The 25,762-nt window shown below is 41.2% G+C and overlaps 1 protein-coding gene across 1 annotated transcript in view; it reads left to right on the top strand.

The window, feature by feature from the left end:
• LOC128744729 (amyloid-beta-like protein) overlaps positions 1–25,762 on the top strand; it is a 156,507-nt gene that overhangs the window by 30,340 nt on the left and 100,405 nt on the right. The window contains exon 2 of the mRNA XM_053841928.1: positions 1,743–1,913. Within this exon, the coding sequence (XP_053697903.1) occupies positions 1,743–1,913 (171 nt within the window). The remainder of the gene's footprint in view (positions 1–1,742; positions 1,914–25,762) is intronic.

Below are 25,762 nucleotides of genomic sequence, written 5' to 3'. Positions count from 1 at the left end.
CGGACTTCATGGGAGCCCGCAGTACTACGGATAAAGTCGTCATCATTCTACAGATATTCAGAAATACAGAAATATTATGAATACGGCCTGCCAATGCATCACACAGTGTTCAAATGTGCATCTGATACAGGTGATAGAAATCAGCTATGACAGTTATAATTTTTGTCTAATATCAAAACAGTTTGGACAGAATTGCTTTCACTCAACTACTCGTCACTATTGTTCTCCGCTTAGGAATCAATTTGCCATTTTCTTGTTTATTTTCTTTTGACAACCAACAGATAACAGGCGATTTTGTCGGAAAAATATGGCACCGGAAAATCGATCCGTCGAAGCTATGATTTACGATGAGCTGCAGGAGAGAGACGGTTTCGGCTCATGTGGCTGTCGGCACCGTCTGCATTACCATCACGGATGATTTATGGTCGTTCATCGTCGAACGAACAAAGAGGGTTTATTCGGGTTTATTTGCTGTATGGATATATATCCGAAGTTCAATTACAATCATCAACACTAATTACCCATTTATACACTCTTCATACCCTCGCAGTATGGGGTCATTATTACATTACGATAATTTGAATGTGGCTTTAAAACATTTAAACCAAACATAACGGTGAGTTCAATTGCGGTAAGCAGCGGTTTCATTTCGCAGCTGGAGAAAAACTTAATTCCATTTTGCCCGTGGGACGTGAGAGCATTTTCAAAAACGATCCGAACTGTGTGAGTCTGTGAATTATTATAAGCACTTAACAGTGAACTCGATAAAATATGAGTTCCAGTGTGCGAATGTTCAGGAATAATTTAGAGATATTTTACAGCTCCGTGTTATTTCAGTTTCGATTGTAGGCAAAGGTTAAACTTATGTATCGATAATCGTTAAGCCCATTGATTGAAAAGTGCATTAGGCTAATAATGGGCTAACTAAAAGAACCTCGATTGGTTTACCAATATGTACATTACACTTATCCAACGCGGATCCTAGTAGATGTGAAATGCATACGCTTTAAATGATTTTTCGCTTTTTACTATGAGAGAGGCTATTTGTAAAAATATGTAAAACTGCTGTGCGGTTGGGAGAAATCAAATATTTTAGTGAACTTTTGAATACAATTTTTTTATTATAGTCACTTTAACAGCTTAGGTCATTCAGGACTTCTGCGGGGTTGGGATTTGAACCCGGGTCCTCGGCGTTTATGTGATCCCAAAAGTAATGTTATATTGTTTATCCGAATTTTATGAAACTACTAGACTTATTCTGTATTCCGTCGTATCGGTTTTTCGGTCGAAAGAGGATGGATAACTAATTTCGCCAGCGAAATTAACTAGGTAAAACTACTGGTTTCAAACGTAAATATGCTACATCGAAAAATGGGGCTGTAAATAAATAAACACTGAAAAGAAATGGACAAACAAGCGTTATTCATAAAGCCCAAACAAAACTGGCATCTTTGTAATGTTAATTCTTATGCATCCGAACTAAAGAAAAAGTTATCAGTCATACACCTTTTGCAACTCAACTACCTTTACTAAATCAACGGAAAGTTACTTTTGATTTTAGTAGTGGTAGTGATACCATACACTACAGATAATTTGTTGAATCGGCTTACGATAATAAATCCTCAAGGCTGCACCAAAGCCCAGAGGACCCTGCTCGAAGAATAAATTGAGCGCAAATAGTTTAAACGAAAGTTGCATCGACAATAACACATTTATTTACTCTTCACCTCTATCCATTACAGGCTGCCTCGCCGCGATGGGAACCTCAAATTTCGGTGCTATGTGAAGCCGGCCAGACATATCACCCGCAATATCTCTCAGAGGAAGGCAGATGGGCGACGGATCTGAGCATCAAAGTCCCTGGTTCGACATGCCTACGGGACAAAATGGATCTGCTGGATTACTGCAAAAAGGTAAGCACTTCTGAAGGACTGATACCTACCTACCTGTGGGCGATTAACGACTGATTGTTCGAATTATGCAGTGTTTTACATTGCACAGCAATATTTTGCTAACTTGGGCAGTTGAAAATCGTAAGCTTCCATCTCGTCTGATTCATCGCTGCTTGTGTCGGGGGAATTTAGTTCACTGTTCGGAAGACTGTGCTCCCACTCTTTTTCAATAACATTTTCCGACAGATCTAGCCGCAGTCTCAAATGCGACGGTTGCAAATTTTCAAAACTGAACAAAGCGCTGATATTGGCAGGATTTCCATCTAGCTTCAGTACATTAATAAATCGAAGCTCTTCAAGCGTTTCTTCCTGCACACTTTCTATTAGATTGTTTGCCAAATTGCAGAGTTTTAACTGTCTCAACTGCGATAGTTCTGGCGGTATTTCGGAGAATTTATTTCCTTTGATGTTAAGGTGGCACAGTTTAGTGAGTCCTATGAGCGCAACCGACGGAATTTCGGGGATGTAATTGTTCTCGAGAGAAATCCACTTCAGCCGTCTCAACCAACCGATGGATTCCGGCAGGCTGCTCAGCTGGTTGTTCCGTGCGCCAAACGTTTTCAGTTTTTGCAGCGTTCCAAATGTCGATGGTAGCTGCTTCAGTTGCATATCATTACACCAGAGGGTGATCAAATTTTTCAATTTTCCGAACGCCTCAGGCAGCTGCTGGATTGGATTGTCTCCTACGTTGAGGAATTCGATGAACTTTAGTTGACAAAGTTCCTCGGGGAATTGGGTTAGCTTGTTTCCATTCAATGTGAGGTAGCGAATGAATTTCAAGGAACGCAAGGCTACGACCGACTCAAAGCGAAGTGAATTATTGTTTAAAGATAATTTGGAAATAAATATGCATGCCGTCAGGGTGGGTGGAAGCGCTTTGAGCTTCAGGCAGGAGAGGTTCAAATTTCTTCTATCTTGTAGATAGCATTGTTCAGTCATATGGATCGCACACTGAGAGCAAATATTATCTTCGATGAAGGAGAGTAATTTTGAGGCCATTTATTTATAGAAACCAAATCGATTGTAGTTAAAAAAAAAGATTATTTTAATTTACTGACAGCAACTGCCTACTATAACACTAATTTAAAAAGCTATACAGTAGACAGAGGTAAATGTGAATGCTGTATTGATTTGGGATCGCTAATTTTACGATCAAGCTATGTAGTACAGTTAGAGACTGCATCCTAAATTGATTAGAAATTTTTCCTGAAGATAACATGTAAACGGTATTATTTCGTAATATAGCAGGTTCAATCTGCAGATCTAAATTTTCAACAGCCTTTTGGATCATAAACAAACTAACAGATGTTACACTGGAACATTTAAAATTTTCACTCTAGCCGCGGCTTAAACAACAATCGTTGCGTGAAAACATAAAACTGTACCAGGTAATGTTGGTGGTATTTGCGAGACTTAGGATGATTAACCTTAGGGAAGAACAATGCATTGTATTATCAACTAACAATGAGAATGAAAAGAATGTGTCGAGGAAAAACTCTAGAGATTTCTCGCGTAACTTTTCAACAGGACGTAAGTAACAATGAGAGATTCTCTTTTTACCTCATCTCTTGCGCATGTCACGGCGATCCAAATGCACTTTAAAACTTCATCAGTTTTGCATGATTCGGTTGCTAGCGTCACTATTTAGTTAAACGTTAAGAAAATTTTCGTTCAAATGCTTTTATGTCGCCGTAATAATTTGAAGAGAGGAAGGCCAAAGAGAGTCTCTCAATGTTACTTATGTAGCTGCTTTTGAAAAGTTACGCGAGGTTTGTTCAAACTGATTTATTTCATACAAATCATTTTAGCTTAAGTCTTCAAACTAACGTTAGTGGATATTGGAATACGGTCCGCGGTCCTTCATGCGGCAAAGATTAGTTATAACATTGGAACTGCCACGAGAAAAGTACCTTACGTCATGCAGAACAAAAGACTTTCCGCCGTACTTGAAAATCCAGCTTCATTAGAATCTCGGTTTGGATTTGCTCGTCAGTGACTCTATGGGCCTTTCCTTCCTTAAAGCCTCACAGATGTGTTATAAATGGGTAAATACGAAATTATTGCAACTTATAACACCTAGTTGTACATATTGTTTTGGTCAAGATGGAAGCGAGTCAGGAGCAGAAAAGGAGAGAAGGTATGGAAGATCTGCAGCGGAAAGACCCAGTTTTACCAAAGCGGTGGCATTACCAACAAACTGGGAACGGACTCTGTAGTGTTGAGCAGAATGCAGGATCGCGTGATAGATTGGCAGAGGATCAACGGGAAAATGTGTCTATTGAAGATAAAGAGCCGTTTCTTCAATTACAGGATCATCAACCTGCGCTGCCCACACGATGGTGGACCTGACGATGAGAAAAAAGTATTATACACGTGGCGGGAGGTACCGTACGATAGCTGCTCGCCACGAGACATCAAGATCGTCATCGGGGATATGAACGCCCAGGTCGGTAGAGAAGAAATGTATAGACCGATGATAGGACCCCATACCCTGCACGTCGATATGAACGATAATGGCCAACGATGTATGAACTTCGCAGCTTTCCGAAGCCTGGTGATCTGAAGTGCTTTTTCCCTACGCAAAGATATCCCCAAAGCCACGTGGAGATCACCTGACCTACGTATAATGAATCAAATTGACCACGTTCTCATATATGGCCAATTCTTCTCTATCATCACGAATATACGTTCCCTACGAAGTATGGATATTGATTCTGAACATCGCCCATCAGGCAGCTAGATAACCCGCAATCTACCGAGAACTACGCGCGAATACTGGATGAGACACTACCTACTTCCAAGGAGTTAGGTGCCTCAAACCTCGAAGATGGTTTGGGGCAGAATACTCCTGGCCATCGGAGAGGCCGTTATCGCGGCACTAGGCGACAAGCCCCGGAGTATACAAAATGATTGGTTTGATGAGGAATGCCAACAAGCGGTGGAGAGAAACAAATTGCTTGGAAAAATTATCTGAGAATTGCCACTAGCCAAAACTTGACTAAATAACGACGAGCAAGAAACCAATTGTCCACGATCCTGAAGGGTAACAAGCGGCAAAAGGAGGACAGAGATCGTGAAGAATTAGAATAGCTATTCTGAGCTAACGACACTCGCAAGTTTTACATGAAGGTGAACCAAACTCGTAAGGCTACACACTGAAACCTGATTTGACTCAAACGCCCTTATCTTCCGATCCGTGGCCCTTGTATTCACTAAAAAGCGATTATTCAAGCATTTTATTGAAATTACGCAACTGACGTTATATCTTAAATTCGTCGTACCGTTTTAAAATCAGTCCATCAAAATTTTTCAACATCCGTACTATAGTAAAAACTACAAGGTATACAGCCCTAAGGGTTGTACGAAAGGGTGACGTAGGACTGTGTCATATAATACTCATTATATTGATAACATGTTTTAATCGATGAAGTATAACTTTATGTCTGATCATTAAATCAAAGACTAATGTAAACTGCATTTCTGGCATATGCATATTTGAGTATTTGTGAGTATCATTGTTTGAGTGTTTATTTGTAAAAGAAGAGCGAAATATTCTGATTTAATTCTTCATTGAATCAATGGTGGTTTTGAAAAAAACCGTTTGAAATTGTTTGGTGGCCCTGAAAAGAACTATGTTTGAGCACTTCTTAAAAATCAGTAGTATAATTACTGTTGCCAATATATAGATGGATGTCGCTATTTTAGACTCTAGGATGATGGTTGCCCGCTAATACAGGAGTGATAGGAAATACCAAATCACTGTAAAGTAGAAATGGATTAGGGTACCGCCAGAGTGCAAGCGACATGCGACGCGACGCGACATTTCTTGCTGTAATTATACGCGCAGCCCTTTTTCGCCCGAAGCAGGACTGTGCATTTAGCAACATGAGGGCGAAGTCGTGTCGCGTCGCTGTCGCGTTTACTCTGTACGGGGCCTTAGTTTTATCAAAATACTGACCGTCCGTCAGTGCGATCGTGCGGTAAATGAGCAGACGGCGAACCTAGTGTGCGATTTTATAGTCACTGGCACTGCCGTTGCTACTTGTAAGCTAGTGTAGGTATGGGAGAAACCAGACCGGCTGCTGCTGCTGCTCAAATAATTATCCGAATGGAACGTTAATCATTTAGAAAGTGTAGAAAAATCTTTCCATTCTTCAATTACTATAGTTCTTATAAGAACTGTTTAAGACCACAACGGCCTACTGCTGAATTTGCTGCCCGTCAGTCGATCCGTTTCCATTTGCCTTCAGTGTTGGTTTGCGAAAATCACCGCCAAAATGCCATTGGGTTTGCCTCGAATTGTCATCGAAGATGACATTAATTGCCACAAAAGTCCTTGGATTTGCCTCCAATAGCCGCCAAAATGCTATCGTTGTTACCTCCCGATTGCTATCGGTGTTGGCTCCGATCGCTGGTGTTGCCGCCAAATGCCGTTGCTTTCGCCACCAACAGCCGTCGATGGTAAATACTGACCGTCCGTCAGTGCAATTGTGCGATGAATGAGCAGACGGCGAACCAAGAGTACCATTTTATTATAATCACTGCCGCTGCTGCTTGTAAGCTAGTGTAGGTGGTGGGGGAAACCAGATCAACTGCTGCTGCTGCTGCTGCTCGAATGATTATCCGACGCTGATTGAGCAAGCATTTCCCATGGTATAACGCAAAATGGAACGTTAACCATTTTAGAAAATGTAGAAAAATCTTTCCATTCTTCAATTACTATAGTTCTTATAAGAACTGTTTACGACCACAACGGCCTGCTGCTGAATTTGCTGCCCGTCAGTCGATCCGTTTCCATTTGCCTTCAGTGTCCGATAGCCGTCGATGATGAATAAAATACTGACCGTCCGTCAGTGCGATAGTGCGATAAATGAGCAGGCGGCGAACCAAGTGTACCATTTTATAGTCACTGGCACTGCCGCTGCTGCTTGTAAGCTAGTGTAGGTGGTGGAGGAAACCATATCGGCTGCTGCTGCTTAAATGATTGTCCGACACTGATTGAGCAAGCTATCGAACAATTTCGCATGTCTGCGATGGGGATAATGCAAAATGTAATGTTAAGTGCATCGTGTGGGATTCACGTTGGCCATTGCTCTCTGATTCCGCTTGTCTTTGGGACCGGTGTTGCCGTCAATAGCCATCGATGTTGCCGATTGGATTGGAAAAGGGGTGTGGCTTACAAAGTGGTCTCAAGGTTATCATTTGGATCCAAATCCTTTGGTGTATCAAATTGTCGTCCGTGCCTGTGAAGCTAGGCGATAACAAGGGAAATGTATGGAAAAATTCGACCTTGAATCTTTACACACATTTTCACTATTTAGCGTATAAAAAATTATTATTAGTATGTTACTATAAAATTGCTGGACATTTTATCTATCCAACGACATATTAACTGTTATGTTTCGTTCAGTAGTATAGTAGCTATTAGCGTTTGAAATATTTCATTCAAACGTTACACTTCTATTTCTCGTTTTTACAAAGTGCTACCCAGTCCCAGTATAGTAAACAAAGACGTAGTCCTACGTCAAAATATCAATAATGTTTACGAAGGTAGCGCGCATGTATTTGTGTAGGACGGCATGACAAATGTTATTCTGCAAAATTTCTGCATGTCATGCAAGTTTCCCGGCTGCAGAATAACGACAATGCGTTGCGTGTGTTATTTTCATTTTATGAATGACGGAAATTGAAACGTTTTCTTCTTCGTCTCACAAAAAAACGTAGGAAATTTGGCTGCCAGGAATTTTATAATGAAAAAAAAAGCATTTAAACAGATCTCGGCTCACTTTGATTGATCGCGTATGATAGTCAACGAACTAAAATATTAGGGAATAACTAATTTTGCATTGTGTGTCATAAAAATCGCTATTTTTAATAATTTGTGTTGTATAGGACGGGAATAGGCAATTACGACGAAGCAGCAACATACCCTAGTTGGTAAACATTGTTTTTATTTATTGCGTTCATGTTGCGACATTTAATTTTTTCGAATTGAAATGTCGCAAACATATCAGCTCCTGAATCTCGGCCAGGCTTTTCATAAAGCCCTATAAATGTATCTTTATAGGGCTTTAGCTTTTCTGGGCTCTCGGATGACTGGTAGTAAGATGCTATGGAGAGGTATAGGAAATGTTTGTTTTTTATCAAAATTAGGCAGAAATTATGGAAATTAAGTATAACAGAGTAACTGTACCACAAATAAAATATGATTAGTGATTGTTTTTTAGGTAGGTAAACATAAATAAGTGAGAAATTTTGAATTTACTACCACCTGAAAAGCGCCATCTCTTGAAAAGCAGCGGTTCGTATGGTGTCCTATTGATTTGATTTGGTAAAGAACGTGCCCCGCGTGTTGATTTACGCTCGCTTCCTAACACATTGTAGTGTTTCGTTGAACAGCAGACATGAGAGATCATCATCTTGACGAAGCCTTCTATGTGATTCGAATCAACTCGACAAATCCACCCGAAGCCCGAACTCACCCCTGTGTACCATCCGTCGTAGATTTATTCGGTTTGATCACGGTCCTGGCGAAACCGTTCCATGATTTTCCGTAGCTCTTTCCGAACAAACAAATGGTGCATGAACACTCTGTATTCATAGGCTTTTTGTAGGATCTGCCGCAGTGTAAATTTTGGTCCATTCTTGTTGATGATAGCCGACAAAAGTGATGTGGGACAGCTCTTTGTAGGCAGCATTAAGAAAGGTGATCACACCACAACTCTCACAGTCCAGTTTTTCGCCCTTCTTGTAGATCGGGTGGATACCCCAATTTGCCATTTCGGTAGCTGTTCTGTGTCCCAAATTTTAGCAAGGCGCCGGTGTTGACAAGTTGGCCAGTTTTTCTGGCCCCTCTTCAGTAGGCTCCGCTCCGATGCCCTCTCTCCTCTCCTATTTACTGTTCTTTAGCTGCTTGATTGCCTTCATAACTTCTCCTATTGTTGGGGCTGGCTGGCCTCTTCCCCGATTGTCGAAATTGCTTTCTCAGTCGCCATAAAATTATCCTTCTCCGTGCAGGCGCCATTCAGATGTTCATCAAAGTGGTGCTTCCACTTTTCGGACATCTGACGATCTTCCGTCAAAATACTGTCATTCTTATTGCGACACATTTCGGCTCGCGGCACAAAGCCTTTGAGGGTTGTGTTCAGTTCAGATAGGACACACGTGTTTCTTGAAAACTATGCAACTGCTTCAACACCGCGTACTCTTTTACGTGCTTTTCCAGGTAGCGCTTTTTCTCTCGGAAGTTTTGAGTAAGCTGCATCTTCTTCGGTTTGTGTCTTTCCACGTTCTGACGACTCGGCCAGCTTGTCCTCTTCCAGCAGCACAATTTCGAGTGAATGGGCATAGCTTATGGCGTCGTCTGGTTGCCTCAGCTACGCGAGATTCAATCGAGGCTGGCATCGGTACCAAATGTTGCTCACAGCGGATTGTTCGCGCGCATGTCAATGATCACTAGATAGTGGTCCGAGTCAACGTTAGTGCTTCAATATGATCTGATGTCAATGATGTCTTTTTTTACGAGTAGGGCAATCTGCTCTGCACCTTAGAAGATACGGTACTATCAGACACCTGATAAGACAATTCAGGGAGTGGGGTTAGGTATCCCGACTCCCCTAATGAGGCGTGAGGACCCAGACCCACTAAAACCCTAATCGAGTCTGCAGCCTCAATCCTCCCTGGCACCACCTTATCGCTATTACTTCAGGGCGGGGTTATTGTGCTTAACGCACTCTGTTAGACAACTGCTGGATTATAGTAGTTAGGCTGTTTATTGGCCTTTGATCGGCTCTTCAGCGGTTTTGTAGCTCAAGTACAATCAGGGTAGCAGCCACATTGACCGCTACCCAGACGTTCGAGCTAGAACACATCATTTGGACTAAGTTATCCAGAGTAGTGTCCTGTCCGCTCACTGCCATCATGTTGCTTCTCGCGCACGCGAAACGAGGGCATATGAAGAAAGCATGTTCTGCAGTTTCCTCCACGCATTCGCGACACGCAGGGGACTCCGCATGCCCAAACTTGTGCAGATACTGTTTGAAACAACCATGCCCTGACAGAATCTGTGTCAGGTGGAAGTTGACTTCGCCGTGGCGCCTGTTAATCCACCCGAATAGTTCCGGGACAAGTCTATGTGTCCACCGACCTTTTGTGGAATCAGACCATGCCGCTGCCATGTGGTCAACGAGGCCGATCTTGTGGTACTCCGTATGCCTCTAATTCCACGTTGGTTGAAGCACTCTACGTCATCGCTGAGGATGATGCCAATAGGCATCATACCCGCTAAGACGTAAATTGCGCCATGTGAAACTGTGCGATACGCACTCGCCACTCTCAAGCACATGAGACGATAGGTACTTTCCAGCTTATCTAGGTAGCTTTTGGGTCCTAACGCCGATGACCACACCGGCCCGCCATACCTAAGTATGGACTGGACCACATTGACTAATAGCCTTCGCTTGCTGCCATATACCGCGGAGCTACTAGACATCATACGAGACAATGCCGAAATAGCTGTGGAAGCCCTCTTGCAGGCATAGTCGACGTAGCTCCCGAACTTGAGCTTATCGTGGACCATAACTCCCAGGAGTTTTAAGGACCGCGTTGACGAAATAGTGCAGTCACCGACGCTGATCTTTGCTTGCTGCACCAACTTGCGGTTGTTCACTACGATAACCTCCGTTTTGTGATTCGCTAGCACCAATTTTTAAAAATGCTTATAGAGTGAGCAGCCGTCGACTCAACCTCTCCGATAGATTCACCATAGACTTCCAAGGTGATGTCGTCCGCAAAGCCGAAATTCACCACCGCTACCGGGAACTTCACCTCCTCGTGATACATGACGTTCCACAACACCGGGCCCAGTATGGAACCTTGCGGAACCCCTGCGGTGACCGGAACGCACTTCTGACTCTCCTCCGTGTTGTAGCATAGTACACGATTCTGTAAATAATTTTCCAGAATCCTGTATAGCGACACCGGCACTTGGACGTTCCGAAGCGAGTTGGCTATGGAGTCCCAACTAGCGCTATTAAACGCATTTCTCACGTCGAGCGTGACAACTGCGCAATAGCGGAAACCCGTCCTCTTACGCTGGATTGCCAGCTCGGCTGTCTTAGTGACAGACAAGATGGCATCCACCGCAGATTTGCCTTTCCCAAGTAGCACACGTTGTCACAATTGAGTCGCAGCGGCTGATATGCGACAAATTTAAATGTAAAACTTCGGTTACAGTAACCTAAAATATAACAGTTGTGTAACCGAAATAGCGCAACTTATGTAACTAAATCTGGTTGCATTATCAGTTACTCAATAATCAATATGTAACATGTATAGTTACAAAATGGTTACTATTGAAGTTACACATAAACTGTAAATTGACTTTCAATTGGTGGCAAATTAGTTATCTTGTAACTTTTATTGCATAGCGAAAATGTAGCAGGTTTATTTTTTCAATCTATGGCTGTCAACGTCAAGCAGTAAATTTAACTGTTGAATATAGAAGAGTGTATAAATTATTATTTCAACACAAATTTTAATGCAGTTTCAAATTTATGGTGAAATGCATGATTCTAGCTTTGAAAAATTCACGCGCTCTTTTTTAATATAGCTTTTCGTTACTTACTTCTTTGAAAAATTGATGTTTTGTAAATCAAATATAAAAATTTAAATTTAAATTTTTTGATTTTTTAAATTTATTCTTAGCAATAATGAATTAGTGGAGCATTCACCTAGAAACCATTAAAAATCAAGTTGTTTTCGCTATCACTTCTATCACAGTAAAATTCATAGCCATTTTGCCTTTGGTTCTAACTACTACACCATCGTCCTTGAAGTTTTGTATCGTTTTCGGCATATTGCATGAAATGATTTTAAGCAGCCATTGTTCATTGTTCACATTGTTGATATCGGGAAAAGGTATTTTTAGTGATTGTTGTGAAAAGAAAGTGTTAATTTAATATCAAAGAATAGTTTCAGTTTGAATAAAACAGTTACCACCAGTGTTAATCATAGAAGGTTACATTTCAGTTACATTCTAGTTGTACGTAACCTTAGCCTTCGACCTGGTTACGGTATCGGTTATACGGTAACCAATATTAAATCTGTTGTAGTCACTTATTTCTTATGTCGTCATTTCTAAGTTACACTGTAACCTATTTTCATTGCCGGTTTCGTTTCGATGTAACTTGATCGTTTTGACGTTTGAGAATAATCATCATTTGTTTACTTAATACCAATGTCTGGGCGGAGAAGATTCCAAGTACCATCAATTAAGTAAATAAACGCATTTACAAGAGCATTTCACAACCCGTGTACCAATTGTTTATCTTTACCATTAGCAATATTCTTCAGGTCTAGTTTTTCCTTAATCCGTTGTGTTTACAAGGAACAGTGAACAAATTGTTGCGAAAATGTTACTAGCCGACTTTTTTTGACTTCGTAACTGCTCGTAACGGAAAATTAACTGTTTTGCGACCAGCAAGTTGATGACAGTTCGAAAAAAAGGTTTCAATTTGGTCATTTGGTAACTACCTGGTAACTTTTTGAGATTTTTGTCACTAGAAAACTAAAAAGTAACTATTTTTAATTTTATGTAACCTAACTCGTTACAAGTATCCTAAATGTAACTGCTGTGCAACCTTTTTGTATTTTTTTATTTTTATGATTAGTTACAAGTGCTACTTGGGTTACGGAAGCCGAATTGGTTCCTTGACAGACCGTTTGTACCCTCAGTGTACTGTTCGAGTCTGTTAAGGATAACCCTCTCCAGAACCTTGCCGGCAGTATCGAGCAGACAGATCGGCCTATATGATGAGGGGACACCCGGAGGGTTTACCGGCATCGGCAATAGAACCAGGTTCTGTCGCTTCCATCTGTACGGGAAGTGGCCATCTTCCAGGCATTTACTCATTACTGCCCCGAATAAATCGGGAGCCTCCAAAATAACCGTTTTAATGGCCAAAATCAGAATTCCGTCTGGTCTCGGTGCCTTGCTCACCTTTAAGGATTTAGCGATCTCAATGAGTTCTACGTTCGTAACCGTCGCTTCCTCTCCTACCTCTAAACCGCCGTCATCCACTTTACTTTGTATGTTTGACTGAGAGGCCGACCATCTTACGCTATGGCCTAAGATACTGGAACGTCGGCCGTGGGACGACTCAGCGGCCTGAGGTCAGGGCCTTGGATCGTGGCGCGGAAAGAGGCCCTCGATGATCCGCTCCAGTACTCCAACAGTCTCCCCCAATCGCGATTCGAACTTTCGATGATTGGTATATGTTAGAACAGGATTAAATTAATATATTTTTGTGCTGCTAAGCTAATCGAACATGTTTTATTTGCGTTAAATATTTAAAGCACATCATCAAGCTTTTTCAATAATCAACACAGTGACCATCAAGACGTCTACCGCTTGTCATTTCCAGCTGATACACTGAAAATGAAACATTGATTGCTATTTTCAATTTTTCTCTCGTTCCACTTCCCTTCAGTGCTCGGCTCATATACCTCTACTGTTTGATATTCCAGTACAGCACCGAAAGCTAATAACACTTTCCCATGTATTGCAAATTTACTCTTTCCGGTTACAGGGGCCAAGAGTGTTCGACTGGGTGAAGTCATGTTTTGTTTGCATTCTGGTCAATGCTCAAATTTGCAAATTTTAGTCATGCTGTAGCTCAGCACGCTTGTTAGTGAATCCAATAGGTACATGACATGAGGCCAGCAGATGTGTTTGTGAGCTGGACCTACCGGTGTTGGACCGATCTGAATCCTGGACGCGACATCCCACATTTCAGCTAGCATTTGCCAACTGTTCGCTGCAAAAATGTAAAATTGTGCAGAGGGAATGTTTCAATTTTTCCATTACTTTTATGAAAAAGAGGAAATTAAAAACCGTTTGCACACCTAGCCATGTAATTGAAAATGCTTACGATGGGGTAGAGTATGTACTGTAAAAGCAATATAATCCTGAAATTTCCGTTCGACTTTTGGTGATAGTGTACAGTTTGAAAAGATTTCGTCAATTCATATTTGCCCATATTGGATGTCGAGACGATTAAGCAGTGCTATAAAAGCGTGTTTCACGAAACGTGATAGGAAGGGATAATTAAGCAATTTAAATTTGCTTGTACGTCGTATCGCTCGACATTTAATTACTGGTCGGTGGAAAATGAAATAGCCGTTTTCCATTCCACAAGGTTGTTCAAAATTGAAGTGACTGAGCAGGTGGAGAACTTTTCAAATGGTTTATTATATCATGCTACTAAAGGTTCAACTAAGGAAAAAAATCTTTTCCAGCGCCATTCTTTATACTGAAGAAAATTCATTTTCCATTTTATTTTGAGACACTCAGGTTAAGGCACTTTGCTACGGTAAATAGCTTCTCTTTGGAAACGTTAATTGCTCTCAACTGCTTTAACTGTTTATTTTCGCCTTCGAGAGTCCGCAAAAAAAAAAAAGATTTCATTGCACGCTTCAAGGTATAAACATAATTTAAATTTATTCTTCATGCACGAATAGTATATTGCAATGCTATTTTCTAAAACTGTTGATTTGAAAACTTACAACAAGTGTAAGTAAACGATCATTTCATTTATGTCTAAGCTTCGATTGATTCTTTCACTAACATATAATTTTATTTCGTATTTGTATCAATTGTTTTTTCCTAGCTGTCATTTTTACTCAGGCCTAAAGCTACTGTTGCAAGATAGTCAAGGACACGTCTGCAGTTTTAAAACATTTTCAATGACGAGCATTCAGGAAGAGAAAACAATCGATTCTGCTTATCTTTTGTTTTACAATATATACTCTTCTTTACTCGTCTCGTGAGTACAAATGTTAAGGACTATACAGTCGCGTATTAGTTTTTGCTGGCAGGTGACACATATTCGAATCACGAATTCATGACGTGAATGTGGTTTGATACAGATAAACGATGCTTTTATATGAACGTAGGTAGTTCGTTCTAATTATTCAGTCACCAATCCAAGTTTTTAGATTTTGCATAGAACATACTCTCAGCCAAGCTCCAACCTAACCGTGTATCAAGCTCAATCTTTCGAGTGTCTCTAAGGATTCATCTGTGCTCTATTCATCTTTGTCAGGCAAGCGAAGCGATTCTCTTTCCTCTGAATTGTTATATTTCCATCTACATCCTCGCCCTGTCAGAAAAACAATCCTGAAGCAGTGCCCGATTTTTCGAAGCTAGAGGATCAAAAGTTGTCCGTCACTTGTTGGAACTCTTAAGGAATACAGCACAATTTTTCTCCACATTTGCGATGCCTCTTTTTCCGTATTTATTCTACAATCGAGCCGTGGGTGGCACTTTTCTTCGAGGCTCTTTGGTTTCAAGCAGATTTCTGCACGAGTGTAGCAGGTACAGGCAAAGGCAAAGTTTCTCCATTCTCTATCTAGTGCCTGTATATGTGAAAATTCGAATTTGCGGAAGAACGTAATACATTGCACAATGTCCTCCAGGGAGATTGGGAGCAGACGCTCCAGAAGCGTCATATGCAATGAATGAAAAATATTTTTTAGTTTCCAAAAAATTTTATTCGAATGTTATGAGTTGTTTATTTAAAAATATTTAAAACAAGTGTCACCGAAATGTTCCGCTAAATAAGTGATAAAATTGCAAGTTACCACAATACATATTAAATAACATTTTTTCAATCGTTTTATTTCATTGATTTGATCAGATTGCGATAATTTTATGATAAAATGAAGAAAAACCAGAACGTGCACAGCGATTCTTCCATTAAAAAATGGTGTGATTTTTAATGAAGTGCTATGAAACAATATAAAATGTTGTGACTTCTTGATAAACCATAAGATTTTTTTGCTTTGCCATGAAAATTTATTCTTTCAGAACTGAAGATCAAAATTATCAAAAATAGATTGTAGATAAGATTAGGTTAACATATTGTATCACGGCCCACACACGATTGACTGCAAATAAATAAATAGATTAATTTTACCATAATTTTACTAGAATCTATGTGTAACTTAATGCTTTTAATAGGAAAACTATCAATGTAGAATAACTTTATTGCCAGCCATTTGCCAGCAGCTTAGACCCGGGATGGTTCATAATGTTTCAAGAACTTGCTTCCACCCTTCCTAGGTCCTGGTATATTCTTCACCAATTCATTACTTGTTTCGATTGTTGCAAGGCAGTTTCGATCTGGTCGAGCCATATAGCACGTTGGGCCTCTCTATCCCTAGAGGCGGTGGCGTCCTTGCAAAGAACGGAATCACCCCTTACTGTCGTTCGGTATCCTCGTGACCTGACCGATCTACATAGCTTATAGAAGTCTACCAAATATACGATGGGAATTCCATCCAAGAGTTGGCAATAGGCACTGCAACAAAATTTGGAAAAACATCTTGTAAACGGCGTTGACCGTCGTAATACCACGGCAATTACAGCAATCGAGCCCATCCCCTAGCTGGGACATCAATTTCTCAGAAGTCGCAAATTACTTTCGACCTGGTCGTGACATCTTGTACGTTGAGGCTTTCTGTTCCTGGTACTGGGGGGTTGTTGAAGAGAACAAGTTATAACTCGTGATTCATACTCCTCCGTTACTCTCCACTTTCAGTTTGTACTCCACCAAATATATCGTCTGCCGCACCTTCCACTCAAACAAGACGAGGACGCGTAGCCGAGTAACCAATAAGCATTACCAATGCTGTTTACATGCAAGCTGATAAGCATAATCCCTCTTACAAGGGAGGGATAAGCATCCCTCTTATAATACTGACAATGCTTGTTACCAACTGATTATCGACAAGTAGACTTAAAATAGAATTTTGCATGCCAATTTACAACAGTTACGCAGTCAAAAAGCTAATATACGGCAACGTGCTGTATAAAATGCGAGTAATGCTAATAAGCGATTGATTTACTTCTTATGGTAATGCTTATTATTTACGTGGATACGTCTTCCATGAGAAGCTTCACGTCCATAAAGAACTACCGACCTAATAAAGGTTTTGTAGATTGTTAGCTTCGTACGACGTGCTTTTTGATCGCACCGTTTTATGTAGAGCAAAATATGCCCGATTTCCCGCTTGAATACGCTGCTGGATCTCCTTACTAATGTTGTTGTCCGCATTCACCAGCGATCCCAAATACACGTACTTATCTACCACGTTTAGTAGCTTCTTCTCTTCCCAAATCCTAGAAATTACCCATGGTGTGCCTTTACTAATGGTTACTTGCCATGTTTAAAGAGTTTTGCCGGAAGTCAGCCCTATCAACCTTCAGCTGCTCGATTTTTTGCTGCATCTCCTTGTAGTCGCTGGCCAAGAAGCTCTACCTATCATTTGTGGACACTCCCAGGCTAGTTTCCAGTATTGTTGTTCCAACTCTTCTAATAATAACTAGTTTTACAAACGTCCCATATACAACTTTGTCAAATTTTTGTCAAATGAATCAAAATTGAGTCAAACTGATCGAACTATCCCTGCTCAGAAGTGTGGTTAACTACATCTACAACTACAACCTTGAGACCTTGAGGTTAAGACCTTGTCAATTCTCTTTAAATAGTAAAGAGTGGGACAATGTCCGGTGAGGAGTTCCGTGATTGTGCGCAGTTCCCTACGCGTTAAGGTAAGTAGTTTGTTAACTACTGCAGGGTCTGGGTAGATAAACTGTTTAGCTTGTCTACAGCCCTGCGCTTTATACCAATTGGATGCTATTTCTAGCTTTTCCCAGGTCGGTAATTCGCTTTTGACAGCGGATATGGAGGTGCCCAGAAACGGTTCGGGGCCACTGAACTGATGAGCAGCCCAAGCAACCAAAAGTTCGAATTTCACTTAAGGAACGAACTTGGAAGTTCACATTTTTAATTTTTTAATTTTATTTTTCGCTAGTGAAGGAAAGCCCGTTGGAGTGAAACTCCTTTTAAGCCTCCTCTCCGACAGGCACAAAACCTTCAATCTTTTCAAATTGAATACAGTGGTGTGCACTTTCCAGTGAGCGACATGCTCTTTTAAGGAAGTGCTTAACTACTTAATATCTAGTTCGTGAGGTTATTGACTTCATTTTAATTACAATTTTTGTTTGAATTAACCAATGATCTTCTAAACTATTTACGGGTAGCAGATGGTGGTTTGGTAGGTGGTGGGTGGTGGGTGGTGGCAGTAGATGTCGATGGGCGGCGGCGGCTAGTGGAGGAAGATAAGAGCAGAATAGAGATACAGTTTTAGTAGCGAGTGAATTAATGCAGAAACTGTTGAATTCTCATCTTGAACAAGTTCTTCACAGATGTTTTGAATTCGTTCAGAGTTGAGCAACTTTTACACGTTGACGGCAACTGGTTGAAAAGTTTACTTCCAATGAAGGTAAACTTCTTGCGACCATACTCTGTTCTGGGGCGAGGGAGTATGAAATTCCCAGCTTGTCGAGAAGCGCGGTTTTGTTGGTGTCTAATTAATGTTGAGTTGTGATGATACTGGGGATCATTTACAGTTTTCCACATTTTGACCAATATTTGGAGTTCGTAGAGGGCCCTTATCGGTAGGACCGAATCGTTCACATTGGAGTATAGCATGTTGGTAGGATACAGAAATGGCTTTTTAAAAACAATTCTCAGGCACCTGTTTTGTAGTACTTGTAGTTCTCGCAAGTTCGCTTTGCTCGCAGAACCCCAATTCGCAACAAGGTACTGAATTCGAGAATGCACTAGGGAGAAGTACATCATCTTAAGACAAGTTAGCGGCAAGAACGGTGAGACTCTTCGCAATATTCCGCATAATGAACTCAGCTTTTTCTTTAATGAGCTAATATGCGCAGTCCAGCTCATTGTAGCATCGATTGTCATTCCCAGATAACAATATACGTTAACCTTTTCAAGTGTTACACCTTGGACTGAGACAGGCACAAGGTCTGGTAACTGCTTCCGCATGGAGTGTATCAGCATGTATTTGGTCTTACTGAGATTGAGAGACAATTTGTTTTCATTGAAGAATTCCATAAGCAGCGTAACGTCCTCCTGGATTTGTCTTACAATCCTTCTGCAGTCGAGCGCTTGGTAAAATACAGAAGTATCGTCAGCGAACAATCGGACCTTCCCGTGCAACTTCAACTTGCATAGGTCATTGATAAACAGTAAAAAGAACACAGGACCTAAATTGCTGCCTTGTGGTACCCCAATCGATATAGGATGCTGAGGACTGGAGCAATTTCCAATAGACACATATTGAGTACGGTTGGTCAGGTAACTTTCCAGTAGCATCTTGGTCGTTCCCCTTATTCCATAGGATTCAAGCTTTTGCACCAGTAACATGTGATCAACAGTGTCGAATGCTTTTTTCAGATCGATAAATAAAACTCCACCAAAGCTAGCGTTGTCGAGTGAATCATAAATATCCTCTACCAAGTCACTTGAAGCTGCGAGCGTATTCGAGCCTTTCCTAAACCCATACTGATGGTTGTAGATCAAGTTGAAGCGGGAAGTATACTCAACCAACCTAGCTACAATGAGCTTTTCAACAATTTTGTCGATTATAGACAACGTTGAGATTGGTCGATAGTTGTTGAGTTCCTTCGTGTCTCCTGATTTGAAAACAGGAACTACGCGGGCTATCTTTAAACAGTCAGGATACTGCCCAGTTTGTATGATTTCATTAAAAATATCCGTTAATAGCCATGCGAAAAACTCGTGATGGGTTTTAATAAAGTTCGCTGTTATTTTATCTGCTCCAGCAGATTTTTTGGAGTCTAAATTGTTAATAAGCAGCAGTATCTCATTGATGGAGGCTGGTCTTAGGAACATAGATGATGAAGACGACGGCATAGTTCCAAAACGGTGGATGTTGCGATTACTCGTGATGGAAGAAGCCAGATCAGTACCAATTTTACAGAAATATTCATTTAGTTCAAATTTGGTTCCGCCGAACTTTCTTGTTGAACAACCAGACACTATATTTGTAAACCGAACTTCATTCTCAATAAAGTACCGTCAATATCTGTAGCAACCTAAAAGTTCAACGTGCAGCTTGAAAGTTCCAACACGTAACTTGAAAGTAACTAAGAGTTCGGATAATGGTGTCTAAGGAAGGTTGATAAGCTTTATTTCTATGGATCTATAGCTTGCTAAACAGCTTTACCTGTAATCAACCAAACTTTAAAGTTGGATTTCGCTGGATAGAGTGCTAAGCAGCTTCTAAAGGAACCTTTATCAAAAATTTTTAAAATGGCGCTTTAGGTTCTATTTTTATACTTTTCTATTTTTTACCTCCGCTTCTTCCTTACTTCTGTAAAGTCGATACATGCGATTAAGATAGACCATATAAAAAAGTCTAACTAACACCGACCGCTGCTGGTTTTGAACCCGAGCGTTTCGCGTTGCAAGCCTATCCTGATCCTGAGCCATCTCTGGCGCCGCTAGTGATATGAATTTTGCCGATGAGTTGTTCTTGAGTGTAAGGTAGTTTCTTGGCTGTGGTAAGTGAGAAATTAGCACATCGAGTAAAATTGATGCAAATATCATATTCCAGCAACGGAGCAGTGGTATGCATCTAAGTCACCGAAAAGGAGTACTCGAGTTCAAGCCCCCCGAGGTTTGGTTCGTGGTGTGTGGTAAGTTACAATAAATTAATATTTATAAAAAGCAGTCGATTGATTAATCTTCTGATGATCTTTCATCAAATAAAATAATTGATATTGATATTGATGATTGAATCTACAAAACAAGAAGAAGTGGGAAAATTCCCCCAATCTTTTAATTTTAAGATTATTGGAGTTTCTTTTTGAGCTGAATAGTGTTCTATATAGCGTCTTGAGTGAACTTTTTGCGAACTTTCTAGTTCTGTTAGAAGTTGCTTTATATTCCCTTTGAAATTTAATCAGCAAATACGAACTTGAAAGTACGGTTAATTACTTAAAAATTAAGCTGAATTCTAATCATGATCATTTCGTTGGCTGATTAAGCCAAAAAATGCCCTTTTATCGGAATTTTTGGTTACTTGGGAGATCCTTGTTTCGCTAGGCTGTCGGCAAGCTCATTGTCCTTGATTCCGTTCTGACGAGAGAGCTCCCTCAAGGTTGTGCTGCACTCTCAAACTAATTTGGATGCACATTTGGTGGACTTAAGAGCCAGTAGTGCAGACTGGCTGTCCGATAAGATTCCGATTTAAGCATACCTATACTTTCGTTTTAGACATGTCTTGTCGCAAATGTATATTGCATATACTTCAGCTTGGAACACGGTCGGCCATTTGCCCAGTGGAAGAGTTTCCTTTATTCCGGGTCCGTAGACTCCAGAATCTATGCAAGTCCCAATTTTGGATCCATCTGTAAAAAAGCAGATGGTATCGGATGGAAGACCAGGCTCCATACAGCGCGATCAGTAACAATTACACTGTACGGAACATCCGTGTTAGGCCGTGCCTCCATCCAGTCAGAGATTGTCGTTACTAGGGGTGATAGTTTGAACTCCCTTAGTTTATCTTAGAACTTTGTTTTTCTCTCCAAAGGTTGCTGGCATTCTCCGTCCAACCAGTCATTTGTCATTTCCTCGCCTAGCCTACGGTTTTTTTTCACGGCAGAGCATATACTTCTACATCTGTCTTCGAAAGTCAAACCCCCTAACCTAAAAGAGAAAGGTAGAGCCTCATCCAGTAGATAGCTTGCGAGTTACCCAACTACCGGATGTTTAGTCGAGGAGGGTGTATCTATACTTTTTCGACGACAATCTGCTTATCGTAAAAAGCAAACCCATGAAATATAAACGCCTTTAAGATTGTCTTTTTTTATTGACAGACTTCACAGTCAGTTATTAGTATACAGGACAATTATGGGGCTAGTGCAACGATCCTACTGCACCACCCAGCTGAGATTCGAGTTTGTCGGTCTTAAACGGCCACTCTCCAATCGGCCTAATACCTTCTGCTCTAGCATTCTCATCAACAGTGTTCATCCAACCGGAACGGTGTCTGCCTCGAAATCGTCAGCATCTGTCGGGTTCGCTGTTGTATATTGTTTTCGCTGGTTTCTCATCCTACATCCTTACTACATGGCCAGCCCACTGTAGCCGCGTTTTATTTCCCTCAAGTATTGTAGTGTTTTATTTTGCTCAAGTATTCCCTCAATCTGTGAAGTATTGATCGCAGGTTTTTACGCTCAAAAACATCAAGAGCTCGTCGCCCGCTCTTTTTCAACGTCCACGCTTCGTGGCCGAAAAGTGCCACCGCACCGGGAGAATTATTATCTTATAGAGCGCGAGTTTTGTACGGATTGCAGGCTACGGGACCTCAGCTATCTACGTAATTCGCAGAAGGCTCTGTTGGCAGCCGCTTTCCGCTTTTTTACGTCACGGCTCATATCGTTGTCACATCTCACTAATGTACCAAGCTAAACAAATACGTCGACCACTTCAAAAGTACTTCCATCTATCACCACCGTAGTTCTAACCACCACGCTCTCTACTAGCCACCATATACTTTGTTTTGGTAGAATTTATGATAAGGCCTAACCACGCAGTTTCTTCCTTAAGACGCGTATAGTTTTCTTCAATAGCTCCACGGTTAACACCAATGATATCCATGTCATCTGCAAACCCTAAGAGCATGTGAGATGTGATGATAGTATCGCTACTCTTATGCTGCCTGGTTCTTTGACTAGCATAGCCTGTTATTTTTCTTCAAACCATCTAACGTCACAAACGAGTCCCGATGTCTCCCCGCTATTCTGAAGCTTTATTTTGAAGCATTCAGAGTATCAAGCCAATCGGTTTTGTTCGGAAACCATATTCAAGCAAGATCTGCCACAGATCATTTCGTTCAAGTGAATCGTTCGCCCCCTTGAACTTAAACATGGTGAGTCTACAAATTGAATCCTCGATTCGAGAATGTATTGCAAGATGTTGAAAAATGCAACTGGCATTCATCAACAAAGGTTTCCTGCAACGGCCTCAGTCTTGGAAACCGCATGCGGTGAAAGAATTTTGTTTGCAGAATTGAGGAAAGTAATGTTTCGATAATTACTGCATTCGAGTCGATGGTCCTTTTTGTAAATAGGGCATATGAGACCAACCAGTACGTAGGTAGTTCCTCCTCAGTCCATACATACATTGCACAATACAGCCGTCCGCTCCTGACTTTCAAAAGTTCGGCAGGGATGCCGTCCTTTCCAGCTGATTTGCCCTCTCGCTTCTAACTTCCTCCAGAGTTGGTAGACTCGCAGCTTGTCAATCAATCTTCAATCATTATCCTCAATCGTTATCCTATTTCTGTAAATCGCTTCATCTTGTTCGCCATTCAACAATGCATCGAAATGTTATTTCCAACACCTAGCCACCTCCCTACTAGCACAGTTGTTATAAAGCAGTTGTGGCAACTGATTTAAAACCAATTTCAATCGTAAATATGTTTCTTCAACGAAAAGTGCCAAAAGAGCGCTGCTTGGGCACTGATCTTTCGGTTATCAGGTTCGCCTCCTTATCATTGCACATAACAGGAATTGGCACTGTCCGGTTCCTAATTCCATTGATTGTTCTAAAAAAGCTTCTCGTATTGTGCCTCTCGAAGCAATTCTCCGCCTCCACAGGAACGCCATCCCAGTCAGTACTGACGTTTACTACGACAGTGAAGTCTCTTTTCGGCAGCTTCAGCATCTCGGTAGCTCTCTCTGTTCTGGCATGTCACAGTTGCAACCATGATGTGAGTTGTGGCTCGATTCTTCACGCCAGTCAAACGTTAAACCACTCATTAGAAATGGCTGCAGCAGTGGTACCCAACATTTCTCGCGCTGCATCGCAACGTGGATGTGCTTCCACTGCTCGCTTAGGTTATCTCCAAATTGTTCACTGACCGCTTTCAGTTTTCCGAGAGTATTCTGCAGCAATTCCTTCTGCTGATAGCCGCCGAATGTTCAGTCATATCTTCCTCGTTGGTCTCGATTTGAATACGTTTACTACAAGATAATGGTCCGAGTCAACATTTGGTCCCCGGAAGGCTCGCACGTCTGCGATGTCAGAAAAATGCCAGCCATCAACCAGAACGTGGTCGATCTGGGAGCAGTTCTCTACATTATGGTGTTTCCAGCTATGCTTCCAAATTTTTTTGTCGGGTAAAATAGGGATTCTAGGCTGGCGGCAGCTAGGTGGCGGCTATTGGTATGTGCGCACACCGTAGGAAGCGTATGTTGAAACAATCGATAAAAACGTGGTCTATTTAGTTCGTTGGTCGTTGGTACCGACCACTAGGGGAAAACATGTTTCGGATCACCAGGCCTTGGGAAGCTGCGAAGTTGATGCACCGATGGTCGTTATCGTTCGTGTCGGAGTGCAGATTATAGGATCCTTCCAATGGAGTCTGTAGACATAACGTCTTCACAGATCTGGGTATTCATTTTCCCTATGACTATCTTTGTAGTTCCGGGGGTCTATCTGCGTGTATAACGTTTCTTTCTCCCTCCACTAAGATTGGTACTGGTAGTACTACCTTCCGGCTGATACAATTATTGAGGTAGGATACAGGTGGGCACCACTGATCAGCTAACCGCTAATATTTTGGCTAGCGGCCAGTGCTTTCACTCACACGGGCGGGTTACTTTCCTTGGTTTTTATTTCTTCCGATGATTTTCTGAGGTAATAAGAATACGCCTATGAGCGGAAGAAGAGAAGTGAGGCCAGAAATTAGGTGCCTTATTGATTGCTACGTTATCGTGATCCTTCACCTCATAAAAAGCGCCCAACATGTAAATTCGTTCGGATTCGGATGCGCTATCTTAGCGACCAGTGTATTCAAGGGATAACAACGTTGAGCTGCTTTGCTTTGCTGATGTATTCCTACAGTCCTACTGCTTGCGGTCAATTCAACGAAGAGTTTTTCAACAGTAAAAATGATAATCAACAATGTCAAGTATTTTGATTATTTTATTACTTAATTTGGTTGAAGAAACAAACACTTAAATTTAACGAATCAGCTAATCCCAACAAACATTTTTGTTGCATAACAGCTTATCCAACACTTATTACTTGATACATAGCTGTACAAGGGTTGTTTAAGCTACTAATCATCAAAAATGTTCAATAACAGTTCAATTTCTCTCGAAATGATACAAGTAGACTTTTTCCAAACTGCTACTAAACTTTGTCCTCGCTAGATCCCCTACTTAATCGAAATATGCACAACATTATTTGTTCTGTTTGTCAAACGACATCGGATGCAATGTAATATTTCTCTTCATTCCACTCACTGCAGGTAAGAGCAACGAGCTTTGCGAATAATTTCCACCGATAATCTCTGCCGCAGTCCATTTTCCGGTTGTACGCGACAGAGTGAGTACGTAAACTCTACAAATGAACCCACTAACAGACTAGCAAACAACGACAGTCACTGGATGGTTCACGCAGGAAGTTTCCTTTCATTCCCGTTCGACCTCGACGACAGTCGACCCGTACGGTTGTACGACGATTTGCAGTCGAGATTATGTTTACGAATGTGTCTAGCGCTGTGATTATCCCTATAGATAAGCAAATATTGACACCCTTTGAAATGTCTACGTGCGAAGGCTAAATACCGGCTTTATTTCGAGCCTCCTCTAGTAGTGGCTGAAAAGAGACGACGCCATGCTGCGACCTTGCGAAGGTTCTGCGGAAAAAAAATCGTGAACAGCGCATTCATGCTGCCTACTTTGTTGTTTTGATATGAAGGGGATAATCATTTTCCCGGGTTTGAATGAAACTGTTTTTCATTAACTCTGGATTCGCTAGCAAAATTTGAAAAGAAAATTTTCTGCCTGAAGCTGTATCTAGCGAATTACTTAGAAAAGAATTATGTATCCTTGAAAAAATATTAAA

Source organism: Sabethes cyaneus, chromosome 3 (assembly GCF_943734655.1).
Source record: "Sabethes cyaneus chromosome 3, idSabCyanKW18_F2, whole genome shotgun sequence".
Classification (NCBI taxonomy): Eukaryota; Metazoa; Arthropoda; class Insecta; order Diptera; family Culicidae; genus Sabethes; species Sabethes cyaneus.
The sequence above is the reverse complement of the archived record's forward strand: the minus strand, read 5'-3'. Positions and strand labels throughout refer to the sequence as shown.